Consider the following 12,763-nt stretch of genomic DNA (forward strand, 5'->3'; position numbering starts at 1 on the left):
GTACTCGGGGCATGTGGTTGGCAGAGTGAGATATACAGTAGTCAGGGCATGTGGTTGGCAGAGTGAGATATACAGTAGTCGGGGCATGTGGTTGGGAGAGAGATATACAGTAGTCAGGGCATGTGGTTGGCAGAGTGAGATATACAGTAATCAGGGCTTGTGGTTGGCAGAGTGAGATATACAGTAGTCAGGGCTTGTGGTTGGCAGAGTGAGATATACAGTAGTCAGGGCATGTGGTTGGCAGAGTGAGATATACAGTAGTCAGGGCATGTGGTTGGCAGAGTGAGATATACAGTAGTCAAGGCATGTGGTTGGCACAGTGAGATATATAGTAGTCAGGGCATGTGGTTGGCAGAGTGAGATATACAGTAGTCAGGGCATGTGGTTGGCAGAGTGAGACTGAGATATACAGTTGTTGGGCATGTGGTTGGCAGAGTGAGATATACAGTAGTCAGGGCATGTGGTTGGCAGAGTGAGATGTACAGTAGTCAGGGCATGTGGTTGGCAGAGTGAGATATACAGTAGTCAGGGCATGTGGTTGGCAGAGTGAGATATACAGTAGTCAAGGCATGTGGTTGGCAGAGTGAGATATACAGTAGTCATGGCATGTGGTTGGCAGAGTGAGATATACAGTAGTCAGGGCATGTGGTTGGCAGAGTGAGATATACAGTAGTCAGGGCATGTGGTTGGCAGAGTGAGATATACAGTAGTCAAGGCATGTGGTTGGCAGAGTGAGATATACAGTAGTCAAGGCATGTGGTTGGCAGAGTGAGATATACAGTAGTCATGGCATGTGGTTGGCAGAGTGAGATATACAGTCAGGGCATGTGGTTGGCGGCGTGAGATATACAGTAGTCAGGGCATGTGGTTGGCAGAGTGAGATATACAGTAGTAAGGGCATGTGGTTGGCAGAGTGAGATATACAGTAGTCGGGGCATGTGGTTGGCAGAGTGAGATATATAGTAGTCAGGGCATGTGGTTGGCAGAGTGAGATATACAGTCGTCAGGGCATGTGGTTGGCAGAGTGAGATATACAGTAGTCAGGGCATGTGGTTGGCAGAGTGAGATGTACAGTAGTCAGGGCATGTCGTTGGCAGTGAGATATACAGTCGTCAGGGCATGTGGTTGGCAGAGTGAGATATACAGTCGTCAGGGCATGTGGTTGGCAGAGTGAGATATACAGTAGTCAGGGCATGTGGTTGGCAGAGTGAGATATACAGTAGTCAGGGCATGTGGTTGGCAGAGTGAGATATACAGTAGTCAGGGCATGTGGTTGGCAGAGTGAGATATACAGTAGTCATGGCATGTGGTTGGCAGAGTGAGATATACAGTAGTCAGGGCATGTGGTTGGCAGAGTGAGATATACAGTAGTCAGGGCATGTGGTTGGCAGAGTGAGATATACTGTAGTCAGGGCATGTGGTTGGCAGAGTGAGATATACAGTAGTTGGGGCATGTGGTTGGCAGAGTGAGATATACAGTAGTCAGGGCATGTGGTTGGCAGAGTGAGATATACAGTAGTCAGGGCATGTGGTTGGCAGAGTGAGATATACAGTAGTTGGGGCATGTGGTTGGCAGAGTGAGATATACAGTAGTCAGGGCATGTGGTTGGCGGCGTGAGATATACAGTAGTCAGGGCATGTGGTTGGCAGAGTGAGATATACAGTAGTAAGGGCATGTGGTTGGCAGAGTGAGATATACAGTAGTCGGGGCATGTGGTTGGCAGAGTGAGATATACAGTAGTCAGGGCATGTGGTTGGCAGAGTGAGATATACAGTCGTCAGGGCATGTGGTTGGCAGAGTGAGATATACAGTAGTCATGGCATGTGGTTGGCAGAGTGAGATATACAGTAGTCAGGCCATGTGGTTGGCAGAGTGAGATATACAGTAGTCAGGGCATGTGGTTGGCAGAGTGAGATATACTGTAGTCAGGGCATGTGGTTGGCAGAGTGAGATATACAGTAGTTGGGGCATGTGGTTGGCAGAGTGAGATATACAGTAGTCAGGGCATGTGGTTGGCAGAGTGAGATATACAGTAGTCAGGGCATGTGGTTGGCAGAGTGAGATATACAGTAGTTGGGGCATGTGGTTGGCAGAGTGAGATATACAGTAGTCAGGGCATGTGGTTGGCGGCGTGAGATATACAGTAGTCAGGGCATGTGGTTGGCGGCGTGAGATATACAGTAGTCAGGGCATGTGGTTGGCGGCGTGAGATATACAGTAGTCAGGGCATGTGGTTGGCAGAGTGAGATATACAGTAGTAAGGGCTTGTGGTTGGCAGAGTGAGATATACAGTAGTCAGGGCTTGTGGTTGGCAGAGTGAGATATACAGTAGTCAGGGCATGTGGTTGGCAGAGTGAGATATACAGTAGTCAGGGCATGTGGTTGGCAGAGTGAGATATACAGTAGTCAAGGCATGTGGTTGGCACAGTGAGATATATAGTAGTCAGGGCATGTGGTTGGCAGAGTGAGATATACAGTAGTCAGGGCATGTGGTTGGCAGAGTGAGACTGAGATATACAGTAGTCAGGGCATGTGGTTGGCAGAGTGAGATATACAGTTGTTGGGCATGTGGTTGGCAGAGTGAGATATACAGTAGTCAGGGCATGTGGTTGGCAGAGTGAGATGTACAGTAGTCAGGGCATGTGGTTGGCAGAGTGAGATATACAGTAGTCAGGGCATGTGGTTGGCAGAGTGAGATATACAGTAGTCAAGGCATGTGGTTGGCAGAGTGAGATATACAGTAGTCATGGCATGTGGTTGGCAGAGTGAGATATACAGTAGTCAGGGCATGTGGTTGGCAGAGTGAGATATACAGTAGTCAGGGCATGTGGTTGGCAGAGTGAGATATACAGTAGTCAAGGCATGTGATTGGCAGAGTGAGATATACAGTAGTCATGGCATGTGGTTGGCAGAGTGAGATATACAGTCAGGGCATGTGGTTGGCGGCGTGAGATATACAGTAGTCAGGGCATGTGGTTGGCAGAGTGAGATATACAGTAGTAAGGGCATGTGGTTGGCAGAGTGAGATATACAGTAGTCGGGGCATGTGGTTGGCAGAGTGAGATATACAGTAGTCAGGGCATGTGGTTGGCAGAGTGAGATATACAGTCGTCAGGGCATGTGGTTGGCAGAGTGAGATATACAGTCGTCAGGGCATGTGGTTGGCAGAGTGAGATATACAGTAGTCAGGGCATGTGGTTGGCAGAGTGAGATATACAGTAGTCAGGGCATGTGGTTGGCAGAGTGAGATATACAGTAGTCAGGGCATGTGGTTGGTAGAGTGAGATATACAGTAGTCAGGGCATGTGGTTGGCAGAGTGAGATATACAGTCGTCAGGGCATGTGGTTGGCAGAGTGAGATATACAGTAGTCAGGGCATGTGGTTGGCAGAGTGAGATATACAGTCGTCAGGGCATGTGGTTGGCAGAGTGAGATATACAGTAGTCAGGGCATGTGGTTGGCAGAGTGAGATATACAGTAGTCAGGGCATGTGGTTAGCAGAGTGAGATGTACAGTAGTCAGGGCATGTGGTTGGCAGAGTGAGATGTACAGTAGTCAGGGCATGTAGTTGGCAGAGTGAGATGTACAGTAGTCAGGGCATGTCGTTGGCAGTGAGATATACAGTCGTCAGGGCATGTGGTTGGCAGAGTGAGATATACAGTCGTCAGGGCATGTGGTTGGCAGAGTGAGATATACAGTAGTCAGGGCATGTGGTTGGCAGAGTGAGATATACAGTAGTCAGGGCATGTGGTTGGCAGAGTGAGATATACAGTAGTCAGGGCATGTGGTTGGCAGAGTGAGATATACAGTAGTCATGGCATGTGGTTGGCAGAGTGAGATATACAGTAGTCAGGGCATGTGGTTGGCAGAGTGAGATATACAGTAGTCAGGGCATGTGGTTGGCAGAGTGAGATATACTGTAGTCAGGGCATGTGGTTGGCAGAGTGAGATATACAGTAGTTGGGGGATGTGGTTGGCAGAGTGAGATATACAGTAGTCGGGGCATGTGGTTGGCAGAGTGAGATATACAGTAGTCAGGGCATGTGGTTGGCAGAGTGAGATATACAGTAGTTGGGGCATGTGGTTGGCAGAGTGAGATATACAGTAGTCAGGGCATGTGGTTGGCGGCGTGAGATATACAGTAGTCAGGGCATGTGGTTGGCAGAGTGAGATATACAGTAGTAAGGGCATGTGGTTGGCAGAGTGAGATATACAGTAGTCGGGGCATGTGGTTGGCAGAGTGAGATATACAGTAGTCAGGGCATGTGGTTGGCAGAGTGAGATATACAGTCGTCAGGGCATGTGGTTGGCAGAGTGAGATATACAGTCGTCAGGGCATGTGGTTGGCAGAGTGAGATATACAGTAGTCAGGGCATGTGGTTGGCAGAGTGAGATATACAGTAGTCAGGGCATGTGGTTGGCAGAGTGAGATATACAGTAGTCAGGGCATGTGGTTGGCAGAGTGAGATATACAGTAGTCAGGGCATGTGGTTGGCAGAGTGAGATATACAGTCGTCAGGGCATGTGGTTGGCAGAGTGAGATATACAGTCGTCAGGGCATGTGGTTGGCAGAGTGAGATATACAGTAGTCAGGGCATGTGGTTGGCAGAGTGAGATATACAGTAGTCAGGGCATGTGGTTGGCAGAGTGAGATATACAGTAGTCAGGGCATGTGGTTGGCAGAGTGAGATATACAGTAGTCAGGGCATGTGGTTGGCAGAGTGAGATGTACAGTAGTCAGGGCATGTGGTTGGCAGAGTGAGATGTACCGTAGTCAGGGCATGTGGTTGGCAGAGTGAGATATACAGTAGTCAGGGCATGTGGTTGGCAGAGTGAGATATACAGTCGTCAGGGCATGTGGTTGGCAGAGTGAGATATACAGTAGTCAGGGCATGTGGTTGGCAGAGTGAGATATACAGTAGTCAGGGCATGTGGTTGGCAGAGTGAGATATACAGTAGTCAGGGCATGTGGTTGGCAGAGTGAGATATACAGTAGTCAGGGCATGTGGTTAGCAGAGTGAGATGTACAGTAGTCAGGGCATGTGGTTGGCAGAGTGAGATGTACAGTAGTCAGGGCATGTGGTTGGCAGAGTGAGATGTACAGTAGTCAGGGCATGTCGTTGGCAGTGAGATATACAGTCGTCAGGGCATGTGGTTGGCAGAGTGAGATATACAGTCGTCAGGGCATGTGGTTGGCAGAGTGAGATATACAGTAGTCAGGGCATGTGGTTGGCAGAGTGAGATATACAGTAGTCAGGGCATGTGGTTGGCAGAGTGAGATATACAGTAGTCAGGGCATGTGGTTGGCAGAGTGAGATGTACAGTAGTCAGGGCATGTGGTTGGCAGAGTGAGACTGCCAACCACATGCCCTGATTACTGTATATCTCAGTCTCACTCTGCCAACCACATGCCCTGACTACTTTATATCTCACTCTGCCAACCACATGCCCTGACTACTGTACATCTCACTCTGCCAACCACATGCCCTGACTACTGTATATCTCACTCTGCCAACCACATGCCCTGACTACTGTATATCTCACTCTGCCAACCACATGCCCTGACTACTGTATATCTCAGAGTGAGATATACAGTAGTCAGGGCATGTGGATGGCAGAGTGAGATATACAGTAGTCAGGGCATGTGGTTGGCAGAGTGAGATGTACAGTAGTCAGGGCATGTGGTTGGCAGAGTGAGATATAAAGTAGTCAGGGCATGTGGTTGGCAGAGTGAGATATACAGTAGTCAGGGCATGTGGTTGGCAGAGTGAGATATACAGTAGTCAGGGCATTTGGTTGGCAGAGTGAGATATACAGTAGTCAGGGCATGTGGTTGGCAGAGTGAGATATACAGTAGTCAGGGCATGTGGTTGGCAGAGTGAGATATACAGTAGTTGGGGCATGTGGTTGGCAGAGTGAGGTATACACTAGTCGGGGCATGTGGTTGGCAGAGTGAGATATAAAGTAGTCAGGGCATGTGGTTGGCACAGTGAGATATACAGTAGTCAGGGCATGTGGTTGGCAGAGTGAGATGTACAGTAGTCAGGGCATGTGGTTGGCAGAGTGAGACTAAGATATACAGTAGTCAGGGCATGTGGTTGGCAGAGTGAGATGTACAGTAGTCAGGGCATGTGGTTGGCAGAGTGAGATGTACAGTAGTCAGGGCATGTGGTTGGCAGAGTGAGACTAAGATATACAGTAGTCAGGGCATGTGGTTGGCAGAGTGAGATGTACAGTAGTCAGGGCATGTGGTTGGCAGAGTGAGATGTACAGTAGTCAGGGCATGTGGTTGGCAGAGTGAGACTGAGATATACAGTAGTCAGGGCATGTGGTTGGCAGAGTGAGATATACAGTAGTCAGGGCATGTGGTTGGCAGAGTGAGATATACATTAGTCAGGGCATGTGGTTGGCAGAGTGAGATGTACAGTAGTCAGGGCATGTGGTTGGCAGAGTGAGATATAAAGTAGTCAGGGCATGTGGTTGGCAGAGTGAGATATACAGTAGTCAGGGCATGTGGTTGGCAGAGTGAGATATACAGTAGTCAGGGCATGTGGTTGGCAGAGTGAGATATACAGTAGTTGGGGCATGTGGTTGGCAGAGTGAGGTATACAGTAGTCAGGGCATGTGGTTGGCAGAGTGAGATATACAGTAGTCAGGGCATGTGGTTGGCAGAGTGAGATATACTGTAGTCAGGGCATGTGGTTGGCAGAGTGAGATGTACAGTCGTCAGGGCATGTGGTTGGCAGAGTGAGATGTACAGTAGTCAGGGCATGTGGTTGGCAGAGTGAGAAATACAGTAGTCAGGGCATGTGGTTGGCAGAGTGAGATATACAGTAGTCAGGGCATGTGGTTGGCAGAGTGAGATATACAGTAGTCAGGGCATGTGGTTGGCAGAGTGAGATATACAGTAGTCAGGGCATGTGGTTGGCAGAGTGAGATGTACAGTAGTCAGGGCATGTGGTTGGCAGAGTGAGATGTACAGTAGTCAGGGCATGTGGTTGGCAGAGTGAGATATACAGTAGTCAGGGCATGTGGTTGGCAGAGTGAGAAATACAGTAGTCAGGGCATGTGGTTGGCAGAGTGAGATATAGAGTAGTCAGGGCATGTGGTTGGCAGAGTGAGATATACAGTCGTCAGGGCATGTGGTTGGCAGAGTGAGATATACAGTAGTCAGGGCATGTGGTTGGCAGAGTGAGATATACAGTAGTCAGGGCATGTAGTTGGCAGAGTGAGATATACAGTCGTCAGGGCATGTGGTTGGCAGAATTAGATATACCGTAATCAGGGCATGTGGTTGGCAGAGTGAGATATACAGTCGTCAGGGCATGTGGTTGGCAGAGTGAGATATACAGTAGTCAGGGCATGTGGTTGGCAGAGTGAGATATACAGTAGTCAGGGCATGTGGTTGGCAGAATTAGATATACAGTCGTCAGGGTATGTGGTTGGCAGAGTGAGATATACAGTGGTCAGGGCATGTGGTTGGCAGAGTGAGATATACAGTAGTCAGGGCATGTGGTTGGCAGAATTAGATATACAGTGGTCAGGGCATGTGGTTGGCAGAGAGATATACAGTGGTCAGGGTATGTGGTTGGCAGAGTGAGATATACAGTAGTCAGGGCATGTGGTTGGCAGAGTGAGAGTACTGCTATACGGTGTGCTGACCACCAGTAAAGGGGACACAAGTGTGGACAATAATCTCCAATGATTTGTATCTTCTACAGGCCAGACCTGATTGATTTTGATAAGCTGAAGAAGTCAAACGCGCACTACAATCTACAGAACGCCTTCAACCTTGCAGAGCAGCACTTAGGCCTCACAAAACTTCTTGACCCAGAAGGTGAGTGAAAATTCATGGTCGTCTCAGTCATCAGGGCATGTGGTTGGCAGAGTCTCAGTAATACTCCTGTTGGGCATGTCTGTGGTTTCAGCTGCTGGGCGTGTAGGTGTGTCTCAGTAACGCTCCCGTGGCACGTCAGTGGTTTCAGCTACTGGGCGTGTGAAGGGGTGTCTCAGTAATGCTCCCGTGGCACATCTGTGGTTGCAGCTGCTGGGCATGTGTAGGCGTGTCTCAGTAATGCTCCCATGGCACGTCTGTGCTTGCAGCTGTTGGGCGTATGTAGGCGTGTCTCAGTAATGCTCCTGTGGCATGTCTGTGGTTGCAGTTGCTGGACATGTGTAGGTGTGTCTCAGTAAAGCTCCTGTGACACGTCTGTGGTTGCAGCTGCTGGACGTGTGTAGGTGTGTCTCAGTACTGCTTCCGTGGCACATCTGTGGTTGCAGCTGCTCGGTGTATGTAGGCGTGTCTCAGCAATGCTCCCATGGCACGTCTGTGGTTGCAGCTGCAGGGCGTGTGTAGGTGTGTCTCAGTAACGCTCCTGTGGCACGTCTGTGGTTGCAGCTGCTGGGAGTGTGTAGTTGTGTCTCAGTAACGCTCCTGTGGCACGTCTGTGGTTGCAGCTGCTGGGAGTGTGTAGGCGTGTCTCAGTAACGCTCCTGTGGAACGTCTGTGGTTGCAGCTGCTGGGAGTGTGTAGGTGTGTCTCAGTAACGCTCCTGTTGCACGTCTGTAGTTGCAGCTGCTGGGAGTGTGTAGTTGTGTCTCAGTAACGCTCCTGTGGCACGTCTGTGGTTGCAGCTGCTGGGAGTGTGTAGGCGTGTCTCAGTAACGCTCCTGTGGCACGTCTGTGGCTGCAGCTGCTGGGAGTGTGTAGGCGTGTCTCAGTAACGCTCCTGTGGCACGTCTGTGGTTGCAGCTGCTGGGAGTGTGTAGGTGTGTCTCAGTAACGCTCCTGTGGCACGTCTGTGGTTGCAGCTGCTGGGAGTGTGTAGTTGTGTCTCAGTAACGCTCCTGTGGCACGTCTGTGGTTGCAGCTGCTGGGAGTGTGTAGGCGTGTCTCAGTAACGCTCCTGTGGCACGTCTGTGGTTGCAGCTGCTGGGAGTGTGTAGGCGTGTCTCAGTAACGCTCCTGTGGCACGTCTGTGGTTGCAGCTGCTGGGAGTGTGTAGGCGTGTCTCAGTAACGCTCCTGTGGCACGTCTGTGGTTGCAGCTGCTGGGAGTGTGTAGGCGTGTCTCAGTAACGCTCCTGTGGCACGTCTGTGGTTGCAGCTGCTGGGAGTGTGTAGGCGTGTCTCAGTAACGCTCCTGTGGCACGTCTGTGGTTGCAGCTGCTGGGAGTGTGTAGGTGTCTCAGTAACGCTCCTGTGGCACGTCTGTGGTTGCAGCTGCAGGGCGTGTGTAGTTGTGTCTCAGTAACGCTCCTGTGGCACGTCTGTGGTTGCAGCTGCTGGGAGTGTGTAGGCGTGTCTCAGTAACGCTCCTGTGGAACGTCTGTGGTTGCAGCTGCTGGGAGTGTGTAGGCGTGTCTCAGTAACGCTCCTGTGGCACGTCTGTGGTTGCAGCTGCTGGGAGTGTGTAGTTGTGTCTCAGTAACGCTCCTGTGGCACGTCTGTGGTTGCAGCTGCTGGGAGTGTGTAGGCGTGTCTCAGTAACGCTCCTGTGGCACGTCTGTGGTTGCAGCTGCTGGGAGTGTGTAGGCGTGTCTCAGTAACGCTCCTGTGGAACGTCTGTGGTTGCAGCTGCTGGGAGTGTGTAGGTGTGTCTCAGTAACGCTCCTGTGGCACGTCTGTAGTTGCAGCTGCTGGGAGTGTGTAGTTGTGTCTCAGTAACGCTCCTGTGGCACGTCTGTGGTTGCAGCTGCTGGGAGTGTGTAGGCGTGTCTCAGTAACGCTCCTGTGGCACATCTGTGGTTGCAGCTGCTGGGAGTGTGTAGGCGTGTCTCAGTAACGCTCCTGTGGCACGTCTGTGGTTGCAGCTGCTGGGAGTGTGTAGGCGTGTCTCAGTAACGCTCCTGTGGCACGTCTGTGGTTGCAGCTGCTGGGAGTGTGTAGGTGTGTCTCAGTAACGCTCCTGTGGCACGTCTGTGGTTGCAGCTGCTGGGAGTGTGTAGTTGTGTCTCAGTAACGCTCCTGTGGCACGTCTGTGGTTGCAGCTGCTGGGAGTGTGTAGGCGTGTCTCAGTAACGCTCCTGTGGCACGTCTGTGGTTGCAGCTGCTGGGAGTGTGTAGGCGTGTCTCAGTAACGCTCCTGTGGCACGTCTGTGGTTGCAGCTGCTGGGAGTGTGTAGGCGTGTCTCAGTAACGCTCCTGTGGCACGTCTGTGGTTGCAGCTGCAGGGCGTGTGTAGTTGTGTCTCAGTAACCCTCCTGTGGCACGTCTGTGGTTGCAGCTGCTGGGAGTGTGTAGGCGTGTCTCAGTAACGCTCCTGTGGCACGTCTGTGGTTGCAGCTGCTGGGAGTGTGTAGGCGTGTCTCAGTAACGCTCCTGTGGCACGTCTGTGGTTGCAGCTGCTGGGAGTGTGTAGGCGTGTCTCAGTAACGCTCCTGTGGCACGTCTGTGGTTGCAGCTGCTGGGAGTGTGTAGGCGTGTCTCAGTAACGCTCCTGTGGCACGTCTGTGGTTGCAGCTGCTGGGAGTGTGTAGGCGTGTCTCAGTAACGCTCCTGTGGCACGTCTGTGGTTGCAGCTGCTGGGAGTGTGTAGGCGTGTCTCAGTAACGCTCCTGTGGCACGTCTGTGGCTGCAGCTGCTGGGAGTGTGTAGGTGTGTCTCAGTAACGCTCCTGTGGCAGGGAGTGTTCCGTGTTTGGGCAGTTGAAGTCTTTGTGGGGGACGTGGATGCACAGCTGTGGCCAGAGATCTGTCAGAGGGGCAGCACCAGGGAAGTCCTCCCCCCACCTCACATATCCTGAGTGATGCCTGGCTGCTGTTACATGGATGACTAATGGAGAAGGCTTTACCCTGCTGTTCCTACATCTGAACAATGTTTATGGATGATAAATACAGCAGTAAATAGCACAGTGTTATTGAAATGCACATTGTTGTACAGCACATTATATGCAGCAGTGTAAATGCATTACACGTAATGGGAATTATTTCAGTGTTCCTTTCTTTCCCCTCCAGATATCAGTGTTGATCATCCCGATGAGAAGTCCATCATTACTTACGTTGTCACCTACTATCATTACTTCTCCAAGATGAAGGCCCTCGCTGTGGAAGGAAAACGTATTGGAAAGGTAAGTGTATACAAACTGCCATGTAAGGTGTACCAGAGGCGGCATGTGGCCTGGTGAGATCAACATGTGTATGTACCGTGCAAAGCAGATCAATAACCAGGCTGTTTTACTTGCTTTAGTTTGCTGGCTGAGAGAGTTAATTTCTAGGCATGGAAGTGACAGCTTCTGTCTTGTCTGTACCTTGTCGGGAATAGAGTAAACATCACTGATAAACATTTCACAGCCATAAACGTTTTCCTGGCAGAATGCAACTTCTGCCTCTGTATGCCCCCTCCTGCCCATGTACACCCACCCTTGACACGCCCACTCCTGCCCATGTATAGCTGCCCAGGACACTCCCCCTCCTGCCCGTGTACACCTGCCCTGGACACGCCCCTTCCTGCCCGTGTTCGCCCACCCTGGACATTCCCCCTCCTACCAATGTATGGATGATTGAGTCACTGCATTGCTTGGGTAGTAAAATCTCCGCTTTTCTGGTACCTATACAAACCTTAACCCTATTGGTAAGGTGCCTAATGGGTACGGCCCCGCTGTGATTAGCCTTGGCGCTCTTCGTTATCCCGTACACCTGCTAGATGGGCCTTTGCCAGGCGTACCTCAAACATTGTCATAAGAGTGCTGAACCATCTGACCCCGCCCATTGTTCCCCTCCCTACACATCCTCTGGTTAGCGGCAGGGCGTGTGCAGGACTGCAGAGACCACACCAGGTATGTTTGTTACACCCCACCCATTGTTCCTTTTCCTACACATCCTCTGGTTAGGAGCGGGACTGCAGAGACCACACCAGGTACATTTGTTACACCCCGCCCATTGTTCCCCTCCCTAGTCATCCTCTGATTAGCAGCAGGGCATGTACAGGACTGCAGAGACCACACCAGGTATGTTTGTTACACCCCGCCCATTGTTCCTTTCTCTACACATCCTCTGATTAGCAGCAGGGCATGTGCAGGACTGCAGAGACCACACCAGGTATGTTTGTTACACCCCGCCCATTGTTCCTTTCCCTACACATCCTCTGGTTAGCAGCAGGGCGTGTGCAGGACTGCAGAGACCACACCAGGTACGTTTGTTACACCCCGCCCATTGTTCCTTTCCCTACACATCCTCTGGTTAGCAGCAGGGCGTGTGCAGGACTGCAGAGACCACACCAGGTATGTTTGTTACACCCCGCCCATTGTTCCTTTTCCTACACATCCTCTGGTTAGCGGCAGGGCGTGTGCAGGACTGCAGAGACCACACCAGGTATGTTTGTTACACCCCGCCCATTGTTCCCCTCCCTACACATCCTCTGGTTAGCAGCAGGGCGTGTGCAGGACTGCAGAGACCACACCAGGTATGTTTGTTACACCCCGCCCATTGTTCCTTTTCCTACACATCCTCTGGTTAGCGGCAGGGCGTGTGCAGGACTGCAGAGACCACACCAGGTATGTTTGTTACACCCCGCCCATTGTTCCCCTCCCTACACATCCTCTGGTTAGCAGCAGGGCATGTGCAGGACTGCAGAGACCACACCAGGTACATTTGTTACACCCCGCCCATTGTTCCCCTCCCTACACATCCTCTGGTTAGCAGCAGGGCGTGTGCAGGACTGCAGAGACCACACCAGGTATGTTTGTTACACCCCGCCCATTGTTCTCCTCCCTACACATCCTCTGGTTAGCAGCGGGACTGCAGAGACCACACCAGGTACATT

General features: G+C 51.3%; 1 protein-coding gene across 2 annotated transcripts in view; it reads left to right on the forward strand.

Moving 5' to 3' along the window:
* The window catches only part of SPTBN1 (spectrin beta, non-erythrocytic 1), a 393,630-nt gene that overhangs the window by 211,365 nt on the left and 169,502 nt on the right, over window positions 1-12,763 (forward strand). For both annotated transcript variants that reach the window (XM_068233127.1, XM_068233128.1), the window contains 2 exons: window positions 7,723-7,838; window positions 10,957-11,069. In XM_068233127.1, coding sequence (XP_068089228.1) covers window positions 7,723-7,838; window positions 10,957-11,069 — 229 coding nt within the window. The remainder of the gene's footprint in view (window positions 1-7,722; window positions 7,839-10,956; window positions 11,070-12,763) is intronic.

The sequence above is a fragment of the Hyperolius riggenbachi genome, chromosome 4, assembly GCF_040937935.1.
Source record: "Hyperolius riggenbachi isolate aHypRig1 chromosome 4, aHypRig1.pri, whole genome shotgun sequence".
Lineage (NCBI taxonomy): Eukaryota > Metazoa > Chordata > Amphibia > Anura > Hyperoliidae > Hyperolius > Hyperolius riggenbachi.